Below are 25,755 nucleotides of genomic sequence, written 5' to 3'. Positions count from 1 at the left end.
GGCAGGATTATGATCAACACGGTCTTTTGGATTGGCTTCTTACCGAGAACCCATTGTTACTCTCTGTCAGACCTCCAAGAACAGCCTCTCAACATGTATCCAGGGTTAGGGAGATACAGGGACTGGGATCAGATTTGGTACACAAGTCTTCTTCTGCTTTTCTCCGCCTCTATCTCCCAGTATGGCAGGAATATGGAGTCTTCCTTCCTGCGACTTCAAATATTCCCGTGAGATACGACACCTCAGGCACCGGATATTACCTTCCAATAAGTCTATTGAATATCGCACAGAAGGTTGAGTCTCGACTTGCTATAATTATCCAGTATCTTCATTTCCTCAAGCGCCTCTCTATTGTTAAAGCAGCCAAAACTCAGGAGCAGGGCCCAAAATATGCGCCTGGCCATCGTGCGTCCTCTTTCGTTGTTGATTACACTATGAAGGCCATGCATGTGGATTGGAATACCATTGATGAGCGGGAGCAAATTGAACGCCGACGGCGGTACCTCCGAGAGAATCGACAAGCTCGGCGATGGTTATTGGTGGCCTTAAGATTAAGCTTTGGGATCCTTCTTATACCCAGCAAGACATTGGAACGCAAAGTGTACGATCCAATCATATTCCTACAACCCCTGACACACTCAACTAATGATGAATCCCAGAAATGATGCTAGTATCATGGAAAATTGTCTTGTTTCTATCGTGAATGAAATAGCTACCGAGCGGATGAGGATAGCCCAAGATCTGCATCTTCTTGATGAGACGGCCCGAAGCATTCTGAACAATCGCGAGTCTATATTCGTGGCTGATGTGGACCTTGTAGTCGCTGAGGTTGATAAAATTCTTTATAATCGGCCACAGCTGCAACTCAGGGAAGAAAGCTCTGATTACTCTCCCAGGTCATTGGGCAGCTGTGCAAGTCCTTCGAGTATCACAGAAACCTTCAGTGATCTTTCACCAATATTTCCAGGTAGTGGAGACATATTCTGTGGGCATGGGAGTGGTGGACTTACCGATTCTTGAAGGTCTCACAGCTTAAACTTACATGTATATATAATTTTGCACTCAAACCAATACACATTACGAGACTTTCTGGATAGTGATGGTAGCAACTGCTATGCATTTAGATTTATGTCTTTGTTCTTTATTTTACTTCCCCTTCCCAAGGTTTGAATATAGACTATAGTGGAATTGACGAAAACAGTACATAGGTCTTGTGTTTCGAGGTTTTTTGGATCCTTCTGACACAGGTGCTGTTTTCGAAATTGCCAGGCATAATGCATCCATCAATAAGTTACTCTTCTAATTGCAGCAAGTGAGGCAGCAACCCCACTATAGATCAGCATACTAAGGTGAGAAAATCAAGCGGTAGCTATCCACATACTAAGGATACCCAGTAGAAACGCCTTTCCTAAATGTGTTGGCTTACTAAATACATACAAAGGACCGTTCCTCGTACTTAGAGCTATCACAGCTACCATAGGATTATGCGGGTGGAAATTTCATTCGAAAGAGCTTCTTCAATAAGCTTCACCTATTAGCATGTTCCAGATCCTTGTTAGATACTTTCCACGACACGTTATGAGGTGATGTGAATACCAAATATACCTTTACTATACTGTATAAATGCAGGTCCATGCGGTACCGCTGATTCTAAGCCTAGACACTAAAAACATCTTCAATTTCTCCGGTTAATGGAAGGTCTTAATGTCCAATCGAATTCAATTCGTATTCTTATACCTGATCGAGCCCGCTGTATAAGATGCTAATTGCGCAGGTGCTTCATTGATTGAAGCAAGGATGTGGCCCTGAACGCCTCAGATCCCCCCAACCCGCAGCAAGCACATGAAACAACGCTTTCTGCGGCGTAGGAAGATCATCGCCACAGCCAAACACACAACTAAAACATCAGAATCAGAGTTCTATACAATCAAACGAGTGTCACAACTGGCTGACCAATTGCCTGCGAGCCATCATCCTCTATCTCGTCCTTCTTCCATGTTCCCGCTTCCTACATGTTTGTTCCTTTTGATGTGCGTATCCATCCCTGGTTGACTCCGTACGGGGCGTGTATGGGTCCGTCTACCCAGCATCTTCAGCGCCTATCCCATAGCCCTCAGGGTCAGAAAAGTATCAAATATATCAGATATCGTTGAAGCAAATTGGACAAGATCATACAATTGGTGAGCTTGTTTATTTTGTAGCAATTTCAAATCATGTTCGAAGTACTAATGTTTCCTTCTGCATCAAGCCCCAAGAGATCCAGGTAGTGTTGCTCTGCCTCTGCCAGTCTCTCAGTTGTTTTAACCAAGATATCCTCCATCTTGTGAAATACCCCAGTTATCTGCTGTTTGAACTCCAATAGGGCTTGTCTGGATTCCTTATGCCATTGCAGCTCGGCCTTGAGGTAGCTCACCTCATAGGTGAGATTGTTTAATTGTTGTTGGAAATTTGTAGACGACCGTTTAGACAGCTGGAGACGGGAAGGCAGCCTTTCAATGTTGGACGAAGTGCCTCCATGACGGCGAATGTAATCATCAATTGGCGTTATTTCCTCTGAAATTGAATATAGCGGTCGAGAATCACTTGCGTTCATTATGAGGGGATGTTGCTCATGAAAAACTGGATAGAGGCTATAGTTGGAAGAGAAGTCTAAAGGGCGGGAGGTATCCTATATAAAGTTGGTGAATACTCCGTGGATGCTACAGCAGGCCGCAATATTTACAACACGCTCCGTCATGGGATTGACTAATAATAGACTTACGTTAATCTAGCAGTCTGCTTAACCTTTATTGTAGCCTTGCTTGGCATTTGCACTCCTTTTTCTCTACCACATATACAGCGTGGAAGAGTTAGAATTGTTGAGAACCTTCAAATCAAACTTATGCAGGATCGGAAAAACCGCCCAAAGGTCAGGTAATTTAGTATTGTACGCGCTTCCACCTATACTTCGAAAGGAATTTCATCTCCCTTCTGTCTAACTAGGTGGCCGTAATGCGCAATAACATGTAGTAAGAGTTTATGTTTCTATCAGCAGCTTCCACTCTTGCAGTTAAGGTTAGTCACATCATCTCCATAGGTTTGTGTGTATGTTAAAGGGACTTCACTCGGTATATATCTATATTAACAGATTTAAGGGCTCTATCTACTATAATACTACTGTATAGGCGTTTGTAGCAGGAGCTCTCATGACTTAAGATTTACAGGGGACTACATAATCCTAGGTTTCAGAATATATCGGTAAACTTGGTTATGGAATAAAGTGGTGAGATATGTTCAAACTTCTTCTATCTGTCCCCAGTAAGACATGTTTGACTCTGAACAGTCCTCAAGTTGTTCAATGGTACCCTTAATGCCGGTATTAACTTCTTCAGATAATGCCTGGCGCAAGCTCTTTATGATATCATTCTTTGATTCCAGGATTGAATGCAAGTTAGATATCATAATACGCTGTTGCTCATTCTCCAACAGGAGTTGTTGTGTGTCAACAGATTTGGTATCAGAGCCCAGATCCTTGCTTTCTCCGCTCAGCAAGGCATGATTGACCGACGAAAGGGATGCGAGACGTGAAGCCATTTCCCGTATTTTTGTACGTTCCAACTCGAGGGTACGGTGGAGAGTCTTGTTGTCCTCTGTGACATGACTCAGTTTCAACTCTGATCGTGTTCGCATATGCTCAACTTCGCAGAGTCTGCCTTCTAAATCGGAACAATGGTCGATAAGCTGCCGGTAGGTTGCTCTATTCCGACGTATTTCCGATTCCAGCTGATCCTGGTACCTTAACACCGCTTCATCCTGCCTTATGAAGTTGAAAAGCATGCTGATATCCTTTTCAACAGTTATTCACGGTCTTTTGCATTAAACATTAACCGAAGAATGACTTACCATGTGCTTCCATTGGACCGAATAGTCAGGTGTTTTACTCTTGTCGGGAGTTAAACACATAGTCAAACGCAATGTACGGAGCTATGGCTTCTGGCTTCTTATTCTCTCTGTAGTTTTTTTGTCGCAACTTTCACTCATGAATCATATAAGTCTTCTTGTATTGATGGAGCCTCTTGTAGAAGTCTGTTCTGGACCAACGGGCAATTATGCAGTGACAAAGGTTATAGAAAACGGCGTGCCACGCCTTAAGTGGCGTGAGACTGTGAGTGAGGGTAGGTGAACATGACTGAAATAACACAAGTCCGGCCTAGCCAATAATCTGCACGATGCGGAGTTTAGTTGGTGAGACATCTGCCTACGTGGCTGCACAAGGTGGGAATACTCGCGCGGCTTTTCCACGCATGCAATATAGTTCAATTTTCCAATTGGCTGGTAAAACCTGTTGGGGTAATTGCTCCCCCTAGCCATCCTTTGATACAGGTGGAGAATCTCAAACTTCTAGCCCATTTCGGTGGCACTATTGCGCACTAACCACTGAGTAACAGTCTGCCCTACCTATAATCTTATCTAGGGATGCGTTGATCCTAAGGATAAATAGTAATTCTATGAGTCATTTTCTTGACCAGACCATGGATTGTGGCCACCCGTTCCAGTGAATGCCGGTGGGGCTAGCTAGAAAATACGCTAACCGATCTGGGATAATTGCTCGGGAATTGTATTACAATAGAGTTCCACGCTCACCGCACTAATTTATCCCGGTACCTGGTTGTCGGGACGGGCCGGTTGAACTCTATTTGCCGTAGTTTTTGTATGATGCACCAGTAGGGGAGGACCTCCCTGTCATGGAGGCGTTCTGTTCCAAAGCCTTCTTTCGATTATTATTTACTTTTTACTTCGAATTCTTTCTTTCCTTTTTCCTGTATTCTCTAGCAGCGTGCGTATCATCATCTAATCCTTTACGTCAATCTTTTTACTGTCCATGGTCAGTACTGGAGGATGTTTTATTAAAGAGGAACGAGTCTAATAGCAGACTGGAAGAGGCAAGCTTGAACTTTTACACAGGTAATATTATATAGCAGGTGATAATTAAAAACAGCGGATTTCACTCTAAATATTGAACGATATTATATACTGTAGGCATATCAGAGATCACCCGAGGGATATGTCACATAAGTGGCTACAGGCGGCCGTCCCCTGAGAAGCTTCCATGAATCGAGTGTCCTAACTGATTGATAGCATTTTTCATCCTCTCCCGTGTCTGGCGCTCCATTTCAAGGAGATCACCCAACTCTCCAGAGAGTTTGGTCACCGTGGCCGCCAGGATATTTATCTGCTGAGACAGAAAGTCCAATCTTTGGCTCGTATCAGCAACGCATGTACCCTGGCACATAGTTTCCCTATGTTTCAGTCAGTAAGTAAGGTTGTAATGACGTGATTAAAACCCCCTACCCAGCGTGTTGTACGCACTGAAAATTGCTATCATCTTGTCAGCAAGCATCTCTTGGTCTAGCTGTAATAGCACTCACTCCAATCCTTCATTAACTGATCCGTTTATTCGTTCATCAATGGCCAGAAGTTGATCCAGGGGGTCATGTACAGGCAGTGAGGGCTCCCGCGATAGAGGTAGTCCTGGCGGAAGAGCTACTGCATCACCATGCATATCCAGTCTTTGTTCTGCCAGAAGGTCGTCTATAGTAATAGTATCAGACCCGCCGGTCCATATATCTGGTATGGTGTCCTGAGACATAAGAAGAATATCTTGGGATTGAAAATTGGAAACATTCATATTGTAGATCGTGTAGTGTTCATCTTACAGAGAACTCGGCCGTTCCTAAGCAATATATAGCCCTGTCAATGTAGAATCTGAGCTACTAGCTTTGTCACCATAGATTGCAGATCCTAATAAATATGCCGGGTCTCTCGTTTTTCTTACTGGCTGACATGGGGTTGTTCATTAGGCTGCTATTAGGTATCTAGCGTAGGCAAGTATAGGCAAGCGAACCCCCGGAGTGTTATCATGGTCCTCAATTCGGAGCCCCACTTTGAATACGCATTAGCTGAATTCGTGTCATTACGCGGGTTATGGGCGCGACAATCTCTCCACTTGGGTTTTAAGCTAGGCTGAGTCAGTCATCCAGCGGTTGATTTTATCATCAAGTCCAGGGTAAAATGGGTCAGCCACTCCGTTTCTGCACTCCACCCTGGACCATCGGACTCAGAGACTGAGGGGTGCTCACACAGGTGAGCAATTGTAACAAGGGACTGCTCACCCATGAGATGTATACTTTCTGACACTAGGTTACTTCAAAAAGGACGCGATCAGCTGAAAGTGAATGAAATGAAATCAGGCATCCATCTAATTCTGTAAATATAAGTATGCAGGTACATTCTCGAGTAAATCGTACAGTGTTGCCTTGGACCATAATTTGAATAATAAGCATGCGACACACTGAGAACATTAGCTGGTTGGATGTCGGGCTTGCCGAAGACAACCGGTTTGTCATCCACGACCATGATCGACTGAGTCATGTCCTGCGGATGTTGCCAAGCCCCGCTAGCCAGATGCCTTCTCTATGCCTCTTCCTTGGGGGTATAGCAAAAAATAAAGCGCTTCAACAACTTTTCCCGCGGAATAACATTGGAAGGCACAAATCAGGCTCTGCTATAGGCCTACGGTATGATATCTCGTCGCTAGAATCACCTAATCCTATCTTGTTTGCCGATGGAAATCCACAGCTTGATCCTCGTCCCGGGCGGCGGCCTGAGGTTGGAGTTAGTCATCCGGTCACATGGGAAGCCGCAACCGCACAGGCAGTTCTCCATGTTATTTGGTATCGGTTGATGTTTATCTTTGCAGACGCTATCTGCATATTTGCCGACGATTTCTCTGATTTTTCAGACCTTGTTGAATTCCTGATATCATGCTTGAATAACCCGTCAACGTCCTCCCTACCGCCCGCTGTACGACCGCGCCTAGTAGTCGTTTTTTCCAGTGGGGTGGTCGGGTCAAAGGAAACAATACTAACTGAGAAGCTATATAGTCAGAATGGCCGAACCAGCCCACGGCCTATAGAAGCAAGTTTTTCTTCCATCAATATGATTCAGGTGGGAGATGTTGGATTATCTGAAAGAGCAAGACATGAACGTCTCCGGGCGTTACTCCTGGGCCAGCTCACTGATATGCAAGAGGTCCGTCAAGATCACCATGCACAGTTCACTGCTCTTCACCTGGTTGGCCTATTTCAATCAGCCCTAGGGCACATAGCGACCCATATCGATCAACCCTTCAACTTTATCTGGGCTACAAGAGAATGCCGTGAAGTACCTTTAAACATAACAGACCACCTGGCCCACTACTGTGAAGTCGGGCTGTCTGCTGGTTATACCTGTGATGACCTGATACCAAGCATTGCTTCTGCCCTTCTTATGGATTTCTACGTACCTGGAACGGTTGGTAAGACAGTGCCCCTGCAAAATCTCCGCGCAAGTGAATTTAATGTTTATCGTAGACTATGAGCCCAGGGAGGTTTTTCGCACATTGTACCGAGACTCGTTTCTTCATGGAATATGTTCATCCACACAGTGCGCCTCATTTGAAGAAAAAGAGGAGCAGGTAGATATGATTGAATGCAATATGGTCTACCTGTTCGATAAACTGGAGCGAGGGTCGATAGATTCAGCAACTCTTCGTAAAGAAGAGCTCTTATCCTATCGTGGCCGACTTTGTCGACTGCGGTCGACCCGCATCTGTCTATATTGCCTCCTTCGTACTGCTCAACATTCTTTGTCCTGTGGCCACACAATGTGCGACATTTGCGCCCAGGTATTCGGGAGGCCAGCATCAGACATAGAGTACCGGTTCACAATCACCGAGTGTTTGTACTGCCTCTATCAATCCCCATTGGTGATTGATGTACTTCCCCCTACTATGAATCCAACAATACTTGCAATTGATGGAGGCGGGGTTCGAGGTGTTATTCCGCTTGAGTTCCTTGTACTTGTGCAGGAGAGCCTTGGTCCATCTTGCCCGATATGGGAGCTGATTGATCTCGGAATTGGGACCAGCTCAGGTTAGTAGATACTGGTTTGGCATACATTTCACACTGTTATGGCTAATAGAAGTAGGGGGACTCAGCATTCTGGGACTTCTGAAAATGAGGTGGGATGTTCAGACATGCATTACAGTATTCATGAGTCTGGCACGACGGATTTTTGATCGTCGACGCAATTCGATATTTTCCCAATCTCATTTGATCTCCTGCGTCCATAAGTGGCTTCTGTGGCTTCTTCATGACGGTTGCTATGATAGCCATGTCTTTGACTTGGCTCTAATGGAGGCCTTTGGGAAACAGACACGTCTATTTGACTCCGAAGCTCAACCATCTTCCAAGCCAACAGTCTCAAGTACTAAAGTAGGAGTCGTTGCTGCGAGCATCGCTAAGAACACCCGCTCTTTTATTTTTGGCAATTTCAACGGCCACGAGATTGTGAAAGAAAACAGTGACTGTGAAGCCTGTGAACTTAACATCATTCGTCCAGCACAGGCTGGCCTAGAACCAAAAACTTGGGAAGCGTACGTTACTTGAGAGCGAAGTGATCCCAATGCTGACTGTCTTCGCACGTAGCGCCAGAGCCACAGCAGCAGCGCCTTTGTAAGTTCTATTAGGTATCACTAACGCATATCATTGACATCAATATAGCCTCTACCCGCCTGCCTATATCCGAGGCATTGGCTCTTTCCAAGATGGTGGGCTCACAGACAATTTTGCTGCCGATATTGCTCGTCGTTTATGCCGTTGCATATGGCCTACACGTAAGCAACCTGCCCGACTTTTGTCTCTCGGCACTGGGAAAATGAGTCAACCTCCCGACAAAACGCCCCAGTTTCGTCATGTATTCAGGGATGGTTTTCTCCGGCGGGGTTTCGACGCCTGGATGTCTTCCATGGATACAGAGCCTAAGTGGCAGGCGATGGTCAGCCATGTAGACGCTGACCAAAAAGAAGTCTATACTCGCTTTAACGTACAGCTACAAGATATTCCCGATTCTATTGACAGTATTGAGAGCATGGATGAATATCGCAACCTGGTCATTCTTCAGACAGGCAGTGCCAGAGTTGCCAAAGACATCGCCATCGGATGGCTGGTCGCCCGATTTTACTTCGTCTTAGACCTCGCGCCTGAAACAAGCACAACGCCGTTCTGGTGCCATGGTACGATCCGGTGTAAGGGAAACGCAACCCACATAGTAGCCGCTCTCGAGCGTCTCTGGTCCCAACGAGTCGACTTCACAACTGATAGTGATGCCTTGGGCCGCTTCAATGGTGTTGAGGATATTTGCTCTTCCTGTAGGCGGTACCGTAAGCCAGTTTCTATTCTAGTGCATCACTTAGAGGAGTCTGTGAGCATCCACTTGCAAGCTGGCAGGCAGAGACGCTGGAGGATAAATGGATTTCCGGAATGCATGCAGTCGATCATCACAAAACAAGAAATGTGCGCGGCATTCGGCCGAACCACACATGATCGCCCCACTGCTGCAACCTGCTCCAAGTGCGATTCCTACGAAATCTCGCTTCGAGGCAAGCGCAGAAAACGGGATTCAGAATTGCCCCACAGTGGCCAGGGGATCAAGAGAGTTTGTATCAATGTGGGGCAGTTTCGGGCGGATTAGCAGTCGACGGAATGGTCGGTCTAACTCAGAGCAGAAATTGTAGTAGAACTATTAGTTTTACAAAGATAGATTATTATTTCGAATCTAGACTTTTTTTTTTCTTTTTTTTTTTTTTTTTTTTTTTCCCCTTTTTTTTTTTACACCACGCTTCCAGTAAAGGGGCTAATAGTGGTTCCTGCCGGAACCGGGACATCCAGTCGGACCGAAGCCCCACGCTACTACTTGGGCATTATAAAGGAACTGCACTTGGAATAACCCCGGTGCTAGTGAGCATCATTATCCAGACTTCTTTTCCTCCGCCCTGCTGACATGGGAGGGCCAGACCCAGGCAAATCCGACCGCGATAAATTCTGGAAGCGGAAACAAACGCTGATAAACAAAGCATATGAGATGGTGGAGTTATGCCATGCCAATGTCTACCTAATCATAGAGCATCCCAGAGGTACCACTATATTCAACTCGGTGGACAACAATTCTTGGCCACCGCCAGTAGGAAGTTCGGTATGATTGAGTCTTATAATCAGATAAGGATTTGTCACTAAGATTATACACTAGCAGGATCAATACACCCTGCCATTGAATGAGACGTCCTTCACACGAATCCAGAATGAACGTCTAAGGGATGAGCTAATGCAATGGTATCAGTTCATCCAATACCGAGCCGAGCTGAGGCAACCGTCTTTGGAATCACAGACAATGTCTCCTGTAGAGGATGAAAGTCAGACTTTATCCACGCAGGATATCTAGTGAAATTCAATTAGTTGTTAAAGACAATATTCACTGTCACTTCATGGTGCGGGTCCGCGGCCGAGTAACATTGGATCAAGAGCTCTTTCGTGATAATCACAGACAGCAAGAGACCACATGGTAGTTTCATCGGAATGTCCCAAAAAGAACATATGTAATTCATGGAATGGAATTCAGACGATGTATATTGGGAAGTGTACCAGGCAGAGAATACGATGGGACCAGCAATCATCGGATCCCAAGACATTCTGCAATACAAAAGCAATTTCTGTAGAACTAAAGTCTAGATTGTGCCACTCCATTTTCGAAGTCTGGAGGATCACCCGCTAATACTAACCCAATACTAGCTAAGCCGAGAATATTAAAAAGGCTGTGTAGAAAGTAAGAATTGCTTATAGACTTTAGAGGTCTAAGATGGAAGAGCACCTATCTAGGATAAGCAATGAAAATCGCAAATATTGGAGGGTAATATGTCGCAAGCGTCTTTCACAACATATCTGTATGTTCCTGGCAGTGGATGATATTCATAAAACTTTCTAACAGATCCGCTTAGGGGAAGCACTGGGACTGAGAATTGACCCCTCTGAGGTGCGCCTCAAAACTGGTGAACCGACCCAATATCTGTGGAAAATCGATGACAGTTCCCTTCAACCTCTCTTTGAGAAACATCTCAGTAAGCATTCTGTGGGTGCGTACAAGCAGTTGTGCCAGGGGGTAGGGGAAAGCTTCTATGCCATTCGGTCAGAAACTACTGATAAAGTACTGTGCTAGTACCGCCCATCGCTACTAGTCTTGGTACTGAAACTGACTATATGATTGCTAGGAAAATGTCCAACTGAGTCTCAGTGATCGGGTGCAGACACTGCAGCGGGAAAATGCAGAGCTCACCCAAATACTAGCAAATTGGATGGAACGAGTATCGTCATTGCAAGATGAGAAAACGGTTGCAGAAGAGAAGATTTGCGTCCAAGAGTCTACTATCACAGAGGCTCAACAGACAATAAGTCATCTTCAACAAGATGTCCAGCAATGGGTAGCAGTAGCTGAATACTACCAACTGAGATGTATGCACTGTTCTGAGGCCTTGAAGCAGACCATTATCTCTTTACAGGCACTCGAGTCTACAATGAATCTGCCTCGGTCTACTTGAGAATCCAGTAAAACATATGAATGAGTTATATTGTTGACATTAGGAGATTACGCTGCATATCTATATTTCTGTAAAGAGTACCGTAATTATTATAGATACAATTATAAGATAGGACAATGGTAAAGGACCAGATGATGCCGCTGCTAGTTGTGGGACATGTGATTGAAACACTGTCACGGTTTCTGTACCAGAAAGAATGAAGCTGCTAGGACTTTTCTCAGGAATTGGTGTATATACGAGGAGTGATGTAATATAGTCAGCGTTATTGTTATGCCGTTTAAATACTGGTTGTGCTGTAGTAATGGTCAAGCCTTTGCACTGTAGGCTTTGCAGTCCCGGTAGTTCCGAGGTAGTAGACTGCATAGTTACACTCATCTTTGCGGTCATGTAGTGGTAGTAACTGGTACAGAAACTCTTTTAGTGCGTAATTTGTAGGATACGGTGAATTGAGACTTACCACATGTAGGAGGAGATAGATATCCTTAAGAACCTAAACATATCAGTATCAGAACAAACAAGCCAAGATTACTGTGGGATTTATCGATTCTCGTGTGACCTTAAATCATATGATAGAGTATGCTAGGCAGCCATCTATCACTTTCAGCGTGGCTGCGCGCCTTTTTCGACAGAGGATACTCAGTACTATATAAAGTGGATATATCCACATCACATAGTAGAGAGTTATTGGAATGTTATAGGCATCAGTGCAGAGTACTCAGCATCTATCCAACTTTTCTACCATTGGATACTAGACTTCGAATATCTTTGCTATCAAGACCATGGGGTCCAAGAAGAAGAATCGGAAAGCTTCCCGAACAAAGCCTTATCAACTACCACAGCGACAGGATCCTATTGCGGATGATGATAATCATGAAAGCGGTGACGATGTTAACAGCAGTCACGCCTACCAGAACAACCAGAGCAATCAAGACCATCAGGACGAACAAGGCAGCCAGAATAGCCAGGAAGACTTAGAAATGATGGATGTGGAATTTACAGAGGGCCCTGATGATCAACCTCCAACTGCTACAATGCGCCGTCGCAAGAAACCCGGGATATCGGAGTGGGTCAATAAAATCAGAGAAGGGTTCTATGCAAAATACAGTGATCAAATCGAAGCTGAGTTTCGGAGACGTGATCCTCAATTTTCGAAGATTGAATCACTGATTCGACAAGCAAACCGGGCTATTCGTGCAGAGAATAAAAAGCACAATGTAGGCATGGAGCTTGGAACTATACCTGAAGGCCACTATGACTTGACATGGAGACAATGGCAAAAGCTTAGAGAGCCGGGGAGAATCAATGGTTCAATGAGACAGGAATGGATATTGTTTGACAGGGTACAGAACCTTTTTCACCAGTTCAACAAGCAGAATCAACTTCCTCTGGAATGGAACTTTTCCCGTGAATACGCAGAGGAGCAATTTGGTCCCCGACCAGCAGATATGGAAGAACAGCTTGACTCTGATGCAGATTCGGCATTTTCATACTCCGATCCTGAGTCCGAATCAGAGGCTGAAACTGAGGATGGTCTTAATGGACTAGAGCTTTTGGAAATCAGAACGCGAAAAGAGTACAGCACCTTGTCACATGGCAAAGTGCTATACTGGTGGCCAGTGGGGACCGGCAGTCAGATTTTTGTTCGGTATGGAAGTAGGCAGTGCCCCATCTATCGGATTCGCGCGGGCTCTTCACAGCCATGGGATAAACGAACCACGGAACAGGTCTCGTGGACGACTCCTGGAACCGCGACTGAAGAATACGAGGATATCACAGGCTTCAAGAAATTGGTCTATATGAAGTCCCGTAGGGACGTTCAAGATGTTCTCGGCGTGGGTTGGAAAGTCCCCGAAGATGATGACCACAAACGGCGTGCTGCTGTGCTAGAGCTTCGGCCAAAGAAGGAGACATACCCCCACACCAGGATCCTAATAAAGTGGGCGAATGGTCAAGTATCGTTGGAAAGACGGGGATTCATAAGACGGATTACTGCTGGTAGTAGCCTGTATGGAGACTGGACTATCTATGCTAAGGCTCGGGAAATGGAAAGGGCGTACTGGGGTCATGACCCGGAAGACTACGGCAACCCCGAGGACTACAGTGACAGAGCTACTACAGACAGCGACTCGGATTCGGCCACCTCGGTATTCTCTTATGACGGCCCCCGGACTCGACAAGCCAATGTCTCCCGCTCGAGGAAGCGTCGTGGGAGAGCAAGACAGCCTAAGATCGACTCTGATTTCCCAAATGATGATCCTGCGGGTTCCGCAAGTAATAAACTCAGATACAGGGATATTGAGATGCAAATTAGCCTTCTAACAAAGCAATTAAAGAGGTTGCAGGCCGGCAGGCACCATCGATAGATGCGGTCAGTCTAAAGCAAGCAGTAACCGGCAACCTAATGGGTTCATAGCAGGTTTCTCGATGGTAAAGTTTTGTTTTATAGTTCCTTTTGAATATACAGTTTAGATAGCTACTAGAAAGAGACGATTACAGATGAGACTGGTAATATTAAACCAAGATCAGCATTATTCTTCAAACTACATTACTCTTATAAGTCCAAAACAGACGTCGTAATGATCAATCAAAAAATATCCTAAAACTCTAGCGAAATTATCGGAAGAAGTAAACTAAGTACTAGTGGACCTAGTTATTCTGGGTGCGTTGTGGGCCTCTTCGTAGTAATGTCCTTACTGTGGAGTATATGCATAAACATATCTTCTTAGCTCGATAGCTATAAAGAGAGGCATTAAGCCCAGTGTTTTGCAACTTCTTATTCATCTTATATATATCCAGGCAATACATACAGCTACCCTGAATAAGCCCACCAAATACGAGAGTTTAAGACTTCATGATCTTGGTCTATGGTAATGGATCGAACCACAGATGTCAATCACAGGGATACAGTGTATGTACTGTACTTCAGACTCAAATATACACACTAATTAAATTATTAGTCCGGTGCTTAGCAATGGTTGTCCCTCATTCTTACAGACGTATGTGATAGTTCAATGATAGTGATATAATTATGAGCTGAGCGCGATGTAACAGGGACTTCAGATATGAAGCCTGTAGTGCAGGTGTGATCCAGAAGATTGACACCTGCATTATTCTGGTGGACGACCTGGCAAAACTTGTCACTCAATTAGTTGGGAGCACGCGTGAGCTGAAGAAAACTGAACAACAAGCCAGGGATAAGTTCAGAAATCTGGTGAATGGCTCTGGGCGCCTTACGTCATGAAGCACTAAAGGTCATGATCGATTAGGTATATGGAAAACTCTGAATGGGACTTGTCTTTGTCATTTGTTTATACAATGTTAATGTTGGCATGCTCAATCATACTCAAAAAGGAGTTATTCGTAAACATCTGTCGCGCGCAATGTCCGCAAATTTCCTTGATGAACTCTCTTACTGATTCAACTCTTGGCAAGCATGAAGAGTAACAGTTAGATCCCTAGTAATAAAATATTTCCTTACTTGACAATGATAACGCTAGATTCGGGTAATCCTCCAATGGTTCATTGCCTCATCATAGAAATACCAGATCCGGGATAGTCTCGGATGGAAAATTTCTCCACCAAAGCAAGGAATATGATCGGCAAGCGGACCTAACCTTTTGGTCTCTTTTCCCACTCCAAACCTTGTACCCACCAGCATCTCCAACTCTTCCGACTCCGTTTCCGACTCCGTTTCCGACTCCGTTTCCAGCGCTGGTTCCCCGGGTCAGACGATAAGACTAACGCATTTTGCGTGTTGAACATTACCTAATTCAGCTTAACGCTATAGAATGACGTGACGTAGACTACTGCTCAATATGTATCTAGTGTATTACTGAACTTTAACTCATCCATGGATTCTGAATGATTAATAATAATCACCTAAAGTTCGGATTTATTATTCGGCGCTAGTGAGGAGGGTTGCCACTCCGGTTTCACTGCGGACTATCCAATGATGGTTTCACCAACCACCCAATGAAAGCAATAACTACAGAACGGTGATTATAGACAAGGTGTCTCATAATGCGGCACAAACTGCCTATAGTAGTATAATAGTTGGTTTAGAACTAGATTGGAGGTAGATAGATCCAATATACTGAAAATGGAGTGGCTATATCACTATAGTTTATAAAGCACAATATTCTGCTACTACTTGATCCCTTCACAAGACTGTTTTCGAAATTTTATTCAAAATGTTACACATAAGTTTTTTTATAGTGACCCAAGTCATACTTAATGTTACTCATGTGAGGGCATGGATACAGGTAATCTAACTGTATGAAAAAATCATATAGTTTCGTTAACAATGACAAATGTAGAGTTTGGAAGTTATGAATATCGAGACTGGTTTACGAGCTGGACAACCAGGATATATGCGAAACTTTAGTATGTTCATCTATAAACATCTTCCATCGATACTTACAGTGCAATATAGCCCCGGCTATGGCCTTCCTTCCATACAACCAAATGCTTGATGCCAACCTAGAACTGAATTTTTGTATGGAGACTCAGCGTATACCACTGCAGCACAGCGAGTGGCCTCGCTTAGAAGCACAGCCCGGTGCTATTATTTGCCCCCGCTATCATCAGAACGCTTCAGTTCAAGGTGAGGTTCACTGGTATGGTACGAATAATAGCGAATCCCCTGATAGCAGAAGTCTCTCGGATATATTAGAATTTGCCGAGAATAATGGGAAGGGTATGGACTGTATTTCAGGGTCAGAGGCATATACTCATGATTTGCTAGGTCTAGAGCTGCCACAGGATAAAAGTGATATTTGTTCTGGTAGTTTCCAGATTCCATTCGAGATCTATGCTACAAACACTTTCGTTGTTTATTGGATGTTGAACACAACACAAAAGATTGATGGTGGCTTTCTGGTATACTCCCTATGAAGAACTGTTCTTTATTCTTTCTAATGCTGTTCTGATCAGCTATATGCCTCTTGTTTTGATATCCTGATTACACGTGGACAGGGGGATGGTGATGTTACAGAGCCGAACATCTCATTAAACAATTCGGAAGCAAACAACGTGAACAGTGACCAAAGTGGCTCGTATACGGGACAGTCCGCAGAATGGGTACGCATATCTAAATCCCAAGCATATATCGCTTTATATTCACTCTTCACTAGACGCAATCATCTCTTCTGGCTACCAGCCGAGCAGATATAACCACGTTGGAAACAGGTGCATGTTGGTCAGCAAGTACAAGTACCACCACGGTAAATTCTCTTAGAACAGGAACAACGATGAGTGATTCTTCATTGGACATGTCCTTTCCGATATTTTCAGCAAGTCATAGAGACAGTTTCCCATCCTCAGGGCAACACTTCGGGACATCATTATCAGGACTAACTTCTATATCAAACGCAATGACTACGACAATAGGTGATAAGCAGGCAAGTTTGACCAAGCAAGGTTCTATGATTGCGAATACTATCTCTAAAGCTAGCATCTTGAGAACTACGTCACCAATGTCCACCAACTCTACCAGCTCTACCAGCTCTACCAGCTCTACCAGCTCTACCAGCTCTACCAGCTCTACCAGCTCTACCAGCTCTACCAGCTCTATCAGCTCTATCAGCGATACAGCTTCTACTAGTAGAGCCAGCAGCAGTAATGTAGGATGGGGTGAAATTCTAGACTCGAGCTATAAAACAGATTTTTATTGCTCTTTCACCGAATTTTGTTCCCGCCCGGCAATAACCACATCCTCCCTCAAGTCAGCTTGCGGAAAGCTTGTCCAAAATGGGTATGCTCCATTCCAACGTAATATCATATGATCATTAGTACCGACGTATAATCTAGGTGCACGAAAACTGATATTAAAAGTGATGATTATTACGGGTCATTAATGTTTATACCTAACAAAAAGCTGGCCTCTTGTGAGGACTCGGCACCTCTAACTATAGAAGGCTGTGAAGCTGGTATATTACATGCAGCTGATTATATAAACAGTCGCTTAGCTTCAAAAGGTACCCTTGCTTGTACAGGCTCTCTTGATCTGGCAAATAAGAAGGGCGAAACAGCAGGGATATTCAGTCTAACTGGGATATGTACACCTGACTATCTGTAATGAAGGTATCGGGGTTCATTATGCACCTGCGACCAGCACGCATTATAGGAATGTGTTGAATGGCTGCGGCCTGTCTATAGCCATGCATGTATTTCACCTTCAAAAACCCATTTCATGTTTAGAAAGGCATTAATTGAGGCCTAATAACCGATATAGAGAATCTATACGTTTCTTGTGAAGCCCACATGTGTGGCTGTTGTGACCTCTGGCGCGCAGCCTGAGGTGGGTCACCAATATGTAGACGACGGCTCATACGGGGTACTTCATGTAACATAATCTCTGCCTGCATAGTAACTGGATTCGTTTGGGATTTCCCGGTCAGACTCAATTTAAAACGTGTCAGCCTACAGAGTGCTGCGCGCCGTTTCCTTATCTGCTAGTTGTAGCTTAAGTGGGTAAGCTATGTAGCTATATTGGACCCCCAAGCCGCATGTATGATGCTAAGAAACAAGAAAACAAGATGCGAAAAGAAAAACAGTCATCAGCTGATGAGAAACCTGATCTTTATCAGGTTGAGTCATTTACAACTATCGAAACCCGTTATATGCAAATGCTCCTCGAATTAGACTATATCCCCTGGTTCTATAATATTCTCGCAGGTGCCGGTCATTAGATTCTACTTGCTGGATATCTTGTGGTCCCAGGCACATTTACCTCTCTTCAGGAAAAAACAAAATCTTTGGATAATGATCATATGAAGGAGAGTGTTGAAGCAACCATTATCAATACTATCAGGAATCCACCACTTCTTGCAATATCCTGTTTTTGCCTTACATTGGGTGCTACTATTATGATATGGCTCTCATGGAAAATAAGAAATAACTATATCTGGCTGGTGAATAAGTTATTCATGTGAGTCCGGTACATAAATTAAATAAAAAGTGTAAAAGCTCACAATCAGGCAGACCAACACTACTGAATGCTATGGCAGGACTTGTTAGTACGATGGTCAATATATATACAGCTCAAAGCGGTGCTTGGTCAATTATGGCCATGATGACTGTGATTGCAACTGGTCTTACCATGGCAGTGTCCATAGGTCTGACTATCGCATATAAACTCTTCAAACTGGAAACAATAAAGCGAGAGCATGAAGCCGAAATCAAGGCGGGTTTTCATAGAGTGTTGCCCAAACCAAGCGAGAGTATACAGAGATAAGAGGCCGAATTCTCTCAGAAGACTATTTTCCTGAGTCTGAAGATGAATATCATCTGCAGGCTAGAGAAAGGGTAAGGATGAAGCTGACTGCTGCACTGAATGAGTCTGCACTGAAAAGCTGTTTCGATATTACAAGGATCTGTGCTAGAAGCCCAATTATCTTTGTTATTATAGCAACTGGAGCGGTGGGCAGGTTACTTTATAACATATGTGCTCTGGCTGCGTTGGTCAGAAGTCAGATCAGAATAATAATGCCCTGGGCGCCAAGATAAAGGTTTACTGCTTTGCCTCTCGCTTAAATCTATCTGATTAGATGTATTAGAGATCTTGCTTAGATCTACATATCCACTGTTGTGATCCCCGTTCCTTTTGCCTCTGCTCTATTGAATTCTGATGTTAAATCTTTCTTTCTCCTTATTACAGGCCAGTGAACGGCGTGGCACAGATTCCCTAGATCTTGCTCTCCTAGCCTACTCTCTTGTTTTCCTCGATAGTTTGTTGATTCATATGGTCTTCGAAAAGCAGTTTTACTGCTTCAGAGAGTCGATCTTGATTAATACTGTCCCAATCTGGAGCCTTCGAGTTGAGTTTAAGCAGACTACTCCAGACGCCAACAGCTAAATATGGCAGGATATGCTGTGATGTTCAACATTCTTGTGCTAAGATACCTGGCTCTGACATGTAACCCTCTAGGTGCACATGTACATAAACAAAAGAATGAAAATCATAACTAGGGATAAAGAAGCAAGAGATTCATCAGGAATAGCTAACGGTCTAACTCGCAGGAGATCACAGATGAGCCATTTATTAACCCATGCAAGCTCAAAAGGGCTGCTAGTAGCCCCATCCTTGGTTCGCCCCAGGTTGCGTTGGCAAGGCTGGAACGACCCAGCACCCGGGCGTCGGCGGTTGGGCAACGCTGTCAGAGTTGGGAATAATTCCCACTGGATAGTGCATGAGATTCTCTGACATGCCATGGCTGGCTGTGGATCTATAATCCTGAGAAATAGAATAGGTTCCTCTAAAGGAGGGCGTCCAGGGCGCATATTGGCTGACAAAGTTCTGTGATGGCGCTGCTGTTAAGCAATACTCGGCACTGCTGGCATCCGGAAAGGTCGCCTGGGCCAGGCAGTTGATTGAAGTCTGTTCAGCAGGTGTGCTCAGTCCTTGGGTCGTGGGTGCCTCAATAAAAGTATTTGAGTAGTGGCTATAATAATTATTGGATGGTGTGACGCATAATCGGTCCGGTCTCTCCGACTCATCGAACTGATTTCTGTCTTCTACTGTAGTAGGTACAGACATGTCGTTGGGTTTGGCGGAGAATGGTGATTCTTGTGCACCTGAAGGAGAAGGATTCAAGTCTGCTTTCTTCAACTCTCTTAGCTTCTTTGGCTGGGATCTTGGCTTGAGCTTGGTGACCGAATCTGTATTCTTTTTACCATTAGAGGGCAGTGTGCGGTCTACCACGAGTAGGACCGTTGATGGATCTAGACACACTTTAGATATATTTTCTATAAAGAATCATTCATTGGAAGTCTGTGGCCACTTACCAATAGCTCTATGCTCATATTTTTCCTCTATCTTCCGTACGTTGAGGATCTCCTCGATAATAGCAAACTTCTCCGGATCTTTCAAATTTAATTTACAGCTATATGCAATTTCCAGAAGACGGTCTGCTGTAATATCACTTCGGCCCAGTTTACACATAATGTGGACTATAAGGCCGATTCTTTCTGTCATATTCTGTAAGCATCAAGTGTTTATATATAAAGGAAACTAATAAAGTACCTGGTTTCGACAGGTGATCTGGCTCACGGTGTCTAATATCACGTGGCCACCACTCAGGCTTTGTTTTTTCTGGGTCGCCTTTGGTATTGCAATCCTTTGGATTACCCCCGTTGTAAGGATGCTTCGTTTGCTTGCACGGCTCAATAAACTTGATAAAAGCCTTTAAAATGACGCGGCAGTTGACCTGCTTGAAGTATTTCAAGGAGTCTGCGTAGTACTGTTTCAGTCGATCAGTTTCACTGATTTTGAGCCCGATCCTGTCATCTTCTGCACCCGGTAGCGAGCTGGGTAATTCAGATCCGGATGTTGGCATGACCGGAACAAAGTCTTTGGTATTGGCCCTACGCCTCTTCTTGCGGAGGTGGTAAGATGCCTTCTCCAAGCAGTCATAGCTGGGCGTAGCTAGATTGAGGCCTATGTTTATTCGATGTTAGACAGTTGCAAAGTATGTTGGTAAAGTAAAGGAAAAGTACGTACTGTCAATTGAATGATTTTTATATCCAGTCTTTACACCAATGATTTCCAAAAATCTATCACGCACTTCAGGGGTAAAGACAGTAGTATGATGGTCTTGGATTGAAGAAGACTCGACCACCTGGGGTTCACCGTTGTCATTCAAGAAAATCAGGGAATAGTGAGCATAAGGCAGGTTGGTCGGTGTACACAAAAAAGAAGATATAACCTTTTAGATCATTAATATTAGTATATAGATTCTACCTTATGTTCGAGATACTTACTGGATCACTGTTCCATCTGATTTCACTTTCCATGGTGGACGGAATTTCCCTGTTGATACCAGCCATCGTATTAAGTACTATTTTTGCTCTCATATGGAGATTCGTACAGGTTTAGGGGCTGTGTGTGTGTTAGGGTTCCTGAAATCAACTTAAGATAAGACGGTTGAATTCTCTGATGCTGAATTGAAAGGATAATAGACAGATTGAAGTGTACACTTCAAAGGAAAAAGGCAAGTTTCTGGGAGACGTGGGTAGTGCATTCTACTTGTATACGTAGCCCGTGACAGCAAGTAATAGATCGAGATAGTCTCTATGGAAAAAGTAATATCGATCTACATTTTTAGTGTAGCATGGTTCCCCTCCCCGAGGCCATTATCTCGAGATCTCATTGGTATCGCGCCGAGGGCGTGTGGTTGGGTTGTAGTAAGATGGGTGATCCATGGTTGCATTAGGCCGAAACACGAATGGACAGCGGCTACTAGTATTTCAATCAGATATGACCAATGTAACAGAGACAGCTGCGCCTGGTAATGATCAGAGGGTGGAGCAACATGCATGTTATTCGGAGTAACAAGACTTATCTAATGCCCTGCGTGATATTCTCTCAGAACAAAAGTACTCCATTTTTATTACATGTAATGTATTGTCACTCAAAAACCCGTCTAGTTGGTCCTATGTGGGACCGACTGAGGTATGGAACAATCCACTTAACACGATTTGTAATATCATTCGAGATCGACTTACCTTTGAGATAACGCCGCCGATACGCAATGGCGTCGAGTGGAAGTTTCCCGAGATCTGATCCAGTGCGTTTTGAATATACTCGCCCAATCTGTATCAGCAATAACTCCTTATGTTACTTACCGTCGTCTGAAGCAGTTAATTGATTCTTTAGTTGCAAAAGCAGACTATTCCTCCCCCGACCTTCCAGTGTTCTACCAACAATACGCGTGCTCACAGACCATAGCCCATATCACCAGATCCGCTTGGCTTAACCAATGTGCACTCGCCCTTAAATCATGTGATTGAGTGCTTTTACATAGGCAACTGGTCTCACAGGGCCCTGGAAAAGCTGATAATATTCAGCCAGCACTCGTCCAGCGGACCGGAGATCGACGCCGCGGAACGCAGAAGGCAGTCTTACCTCAGCTCATGCCAACTGCATCCCCGGCTAATTATGGTTCCAGAGTAAGTTCTTGCCGCCCAGGGGCGCGGGTAGGGGCTCTGGATGACATGATAAGATACACTAGTTCTATAGGGTCTGTGCGGTGACGCTTAAAATGGTAAATATGAAGAGGCATCTTTAGATTACAGAGTAATATTTATAAGTATAAATTCACAGTACTGTAATTGGGCATTGTTTGTCTTTTTCTAGTCTACATTCTGACAGGGCTGGGCGAAAGAATAGGAGAGTAACGGTTATCCTTTTATAACAGGTGCACCACAGTGCCGTCTCCCGTGCCAGGGTGTAATCAATAGCAATGGCCATAGTTTCATTATCCGATGATGTACTTCTTTGACTGACTGAGGTATTAGAAAGCTTAGACCGGCGGCTGCCATGCAGTCTCTCTGGATGATGTTAGACTCTGAACAAGAATTTCGGGCAGGATGAAAAGATTTGATGGTACTAACCTATACGGCTCCAACAGTCCGTCCCAGATTTCAGATAAGTAATCACCGAAAAATCCGCATTTTGCAAGTATGCAAAAGAGAATTGGAAACAGCACTGCAGCTAGTGCGTACATAGTAAATGCGGCGAGGATGAATTTGTGGGATGTTGTAGGTTTAGTAAATGGTCAGGGAGCAAGGAGCAAGGTGTGTATAGAGATGTACAAAAGGCTTTTCCACTAGCTTACTACTAGAAATACCCATGTTAATGGGAGATTAGTAATGGAGGATTCGCTGGTCACTGGCATGCATAATCGCATATATCGCTTGCCGATGACTTGCTGATGTTAAGTCGGGACTTTCCCCTTGGTATGTCCGACTAATTTCGCGTCAATAGTCTAAAGTTATATAGAACACTTGTGGTAGATTCCCAATCCCATTGTTGTACTAGTTCCAATCCGCCAGGCTCTCTCGGTCCTGGGAACACGACCCAACCAGACCTGAAGGTAATATAACTCTACGCTGAGCGTAAATTGAACAGCCACCAGTGTAAGGCTTTTACGGCGGGCATAATCAGGGTAGAATTAGCCCTTTAATTTTCAATTAGTATAATCTAAAAGGTAGCCACCCATAGCATCCCACCGGTCTGCGTGCCGTCGCTGTGCCTCGATCGGAGTTGATGCGAGTATTGACTAGTCTAACTCGCATTGGGCTAATCAGAGGCAAACACGGAGGCCTAGAGGGACATAACTCCGCGCTATACCACTTCTAGTAAGGTTTGCCTACAACAATGATTATTATAATACATACTGCAATCACCCAAGGAACATGCCAGTGCCCTTTCGGATGTATATGCATAACTCCGGTTGAGCATCCCAATTCTGTATCTACCGTAAATAGAAATAAAATATAAAATAAATAAAAAGTCACTCATATACATTTACCAGGCAGTTTTTCGGCTTTAATAGACGCTGCACCCCCCGGCAGTAGCGTCTGTAACAGTTCCTAATCACGTCCGGGATCTCTACGCTTATTCTTCTCTGCTATTGTGTTGCTTATTTGCCTGCAAGCTGCTATAGTCATATAGTCTGTCTTTTATGATGGAAAACGTCGCCGACTCACTTGATTATATCGGGGTCCCACTCAGAGGGTCTATTGCTTATTTTCGCGCATGGCTCGGCTTCCGACATCCGATTATCGAGATCCACCAATATATGGATGGCAGCTACCTGTTTGAAGCATTCCTTTCAGTCCATGAGAAGAAGAGAATGGAGGAAGGCTTTATGTCAGGGTCTATATCCAGTTCGTATCTACAAATGACTGGGCCCAGGTTTGAGACTGGGGATCCTCTCCTGCTACTTGGCACAAAATACCAAGCCAAGTACAAGCTCAAGTCAGCCTATCTCGCGTGGATCAAGGTTTCATTCGATCCATTGAGATATCACATGGTTAAATACCTAGAAACTCTGGGTATTGAGGTTCACATGGACCAGAGGCACCCGCACCGAACGGATGATTGGTGCTGAAGATGTCAAGTTCAAAGTGAAACAAGCACAGTGTACGTGGGGCTTTATGGAATGGAATTTATCAAGCAACATTTGAAAGCGTTGTGCCAGCAGTCAATGAGTGTGACATACACACCCTTCAATGAACCCCCTTGTCAAAAATAAGAGCCTCGCCGCAGAGATATCTCTCGTTCTCTCTTTCAGTATCACAGGAGCAACGATTCTATGGTGATCTTCTTTGGTACCGCTGCCTCTTCTGGACTCCGGGGTAGCGAGGCAGTTATATGAGAATTTGAATGGCAATCAGTTTTGCTCACCCGTGCTGTATACCTGATTAGTAGATTAAAAAGAGCTTTAGGAGGATTGATACTTACTAGTATCTTCCTTTTTCTTCAAGCAACGACATATGAATCTGACTATTGATTTCATTTCCCTATTTGTTATTTTGCTCCTTGGCCGGAAATTTCTGACAGTCACAGTGTCATAGAATTCATAGGAATTGAGCATGTGAGTTAGGACCTTTATACGATCTTGCCGTCTATTAACTCTCTGCCACAATTTTGTAATCGCTGGTATACTCACCCCTTTTATTCAGTCCAGACGGGCGGATGTATGCAATTTCAATAGGCCACCAATGTGGTTTTGGTAGCTCGCAATTAAAACGGAGATTAATCCCAAAACTCGTCTCAGGGTAGAGATGTCTTGCCAGCATATAGAGAAGCTTTGGAAGAGTCGAAGAGTAGAACTTGGAGAAGAAGTCCTCTAAGGGACTTGTAGCTTGCCAGTGACCCATGAACAAAGAAAATTGTGTCTGGATAATATAATGGGCTTCCAAGATCAGCTTTCCCTGTCTAATTTTACTGCTTGAGAAGCCGACTTACTTATAAACTCAAGTTCCAGCTTCAGTGGCAGCGGACGAAAAACCTATCCTTTTCGGGATCCCAAGTATTACCGACCCTCGAGGGTTAGAGCCTGGCACACTTACGGACTTATTTGCGCTCTAAGGATACAAAGGTGGAAATGAAAGGTACTATCCTCTATCTGGCAGCTTGATGATGGCAAAAGTCCAAGGTCTGGATATTGCTCACATGAAACCTGCTGTAGGAGATAATCCTCCTACGTGTTATTCTAGTATACTATTGGTTACTAGGCCTCCACAACGACGTGATCAGAAAATATAAAAGACAGAAAAAGTAAAATACGAAATGACATGTATGATGTGTTACTACAATAAGCGCCAGCCTCCTTAGACGAGACCGCGTAGCTTCCCCTCTAAGATCTTCTGTATCAATGTGACTAGTGGTATTGACTGTACCCTTGTCGGTTCCAGTATTTGGTACCAACAGAATGTCAACTCGCTACGTTGATACTGCTCATTGGGTAATGTTGATGCTGGCTCAAGTGTAGGCAAACCTTGCCGGTTCCGGAATAGTA

General features: G+C 44.2%; 9 protein-coding genes across 9 annotated transcripts; 5 read left to right on the top strand and 4 right to left on the bottom strand.

Annotated features, from left to right (window-relative positions):
* Positions 1 to 2,206: 2,206 nt before the first annotated feature.
* Positions 2,207 to 2,593, bottom strand: BDQ94DRAFT_164028 (uncharacterized protein; the record flags this gene model as incomplete). Its single annotated transcript, XM_026769883.1, has 1 exon — positions 2,207 to 2,593. The coding sequence occupies one exon, from the start codon at positions 2,591 to 2,593 to the stop codon at positions 2,207 to 2,209; it is 387 nt and encodes a 128-aa protein (XP_026620015.1).
* A 680-nt stretch (positions 2,594 to 3,273) lies between these two features.
* On the bottom strand, positions 3,274 to 3,942 carry BDQ94DRAFT_164027 (uncharacterized protein; the record flags this gene model as incomplete). Its single annotated transcript, XM_026769882.1, has 2 exons — positions 3,274 to 3,825; positions 3,883 to 3,942. The coding sequence occupies 2 exons, from the start codon at positions 3,940 to 3,942 to the stop codon at positions 3,274 to 3,276; spliced, it is 612 nt and encodes a 203-aa protein (XP_026620014.1).
* Positions 3,943 to 4,998: 1,056 nt separating this feature from the next.
* BDQ94DRAFT_185635 (uncharacterized protein) lies at positions 4,999 to 5,668 on the bottom strand (the record flags this gene model as incomplete). Its single annotated transcript, XM_026774937.1, has 2 exons — positions 4,999 to 5,279; positions 5,409 to 5,668. The coding sequence occupies 2 exons, from the start codon at positions 5,666 to 5,668 to the stop codon at positions 5,060 to 5,062; spliced, it is 480 nt and encodes a 159-aa protein (XP_026620013.1). The 3' UTR covers positions 4,999 to 5,059.
* Positions 5,669 to 6,321: 653 nt separating this feature from the next.
* Positions 6,322 to 9,553, top strand: BDQ94DRAFT_185628 (patatin-like phospholipase family protein; the record flags this gene model as incomplete). The annotated part of the gene is made up of 5 exons (XM_026774936.1): positions 6,322 to 7,336; positions 7,392 to 7,952; positions 8,002 to 8,455; positions 8,508 to 8,534; positions 8,583 to 9,553. 5 exons carry the CDS (start codon positions 6,322 to 6,324, stop codon positions 9,550 to 9,552), a joined length of 3,027 nt encoding a protein of 1,008 aa, XP_026620012.1.
* A 273-nt stretch (positions 9,554 to 9,826) lies between these two features.
* On the top strand, positions 9,827 to 10,247 carry BDQ94DRAFT_154720 (uncharacterized protein; the record flags this gene model as incomplete). The annotated part of the gene is made up of 2 exons (XM_026768342.1): positions 9,827 to 10,053; positions 10,108 to 10,247. Coding segments are annotated over exons 1-2 (217 nt in total), but the record flags the coding sequence as incomplete, so codon positions are not given.
* A 466-nt stretch (positions 10,248 to 10,713) lies between these two features.
* On the top strand, positions 10,714 to 11,449 carry BDQ94DRAFT_164024 (uncharacterized protein; the record flags this gene model as incomplete). The annotated part of the gene is made up of 3 exons (XM_026769881.1): positions 10,714 to 10,798; positions 10,853 to 11,058; positions 11,123 to 11,449. 3 exons carry the CDS (start codon positions 10,714 to 10,716, stop codon positions 11,447 to 11,449), a joined length of 618 nt encoding a protein of 205 aa, XP_026620010.1.
* Positions 11,450 to 12,480: 1,031 nt separating this feature from the next.
* On the top strand, positions 12,481 to 13,812 carry BDQ94DRAFT_164023 (uncharacterized protein; the record flags this gene model as incomplete). Its single annotated transcript, XM_026769880.1, has 1 exon — positions 12,481 to 13,812. The coding sequence occupies one exon, from the start codon at positions 12,481 to 12,483 to the stop codon at positions 13,810 to 13,812; it is 1,332 nt and encodes a 443-aa protein (XP_026620009.1).
* Positions 13,813 to 17,985: 4,173 nt separating this feature from the next.
* BDQ94DRAFT_164022 (uncharacterized protein) lies at positions 17,986 to 18,683 on the top strand (the record flags this gene model as incomplete). Its single annotated transcript, XM_026769879.1, has 3 exons — positions 17,986 to 18,130; positions 18,170 to 18,377; positions 18,431 to 18,683. 3 exons carry the CDS (start codon positions 17,986 to 17,988, stop codon positions 18,681 to 18,683), a joined length of 606 nt encoding a protein of 201 aa, XP_026620008.1.
* An 834-nt stretch (positions 18,684 to 19,517) lies between these two features.
* Positions 19,518 to 21,241, bottom strand: BDQ94DRAFT_176008 (DUF2841 domain-containing protein; the record flags this gene model as incomplete). Its single annotated transcript, XM_026772602.1, has 5 exons — positions 19,518 to 20,170; positions 20,234 to 20,416; positions 20,472 to 20,885; positions 20,949 to 21,153; positions 21,209 to 21,241. 5 exons carry the CDS (start codon positions 21,239 to 21,241, stop codon positions 19,518 to 19,520), a joined length of 1,488 nt encoding a protein of 495 aa, XP_026620007.1.
* Positions 21,242 to 25,755: the final 4,514 nt, after the last annotated feature.

Source organism: Aspergillus welwitschiae, assembly GCF_003344945.1.
Source record: "Aspergillus welwitschiae strain CBS 139.54b unplaced genomic scaffold BDQ94scaffold_75, whole genome shotgun sequence".
Classification (NCBI taxonomy): Eukaryota; Fungi; Ascomycota; class Eurotiomycetes; order Eurotiales; family Aspergillaceae; genus Aspergillus; species Aspergillus welwitschiae.
The sequence above is the reverse complement of the archived record's forward strand: the minus strand, read 5'-3'. Positions and strand labels throughout refer to the sequence as shown.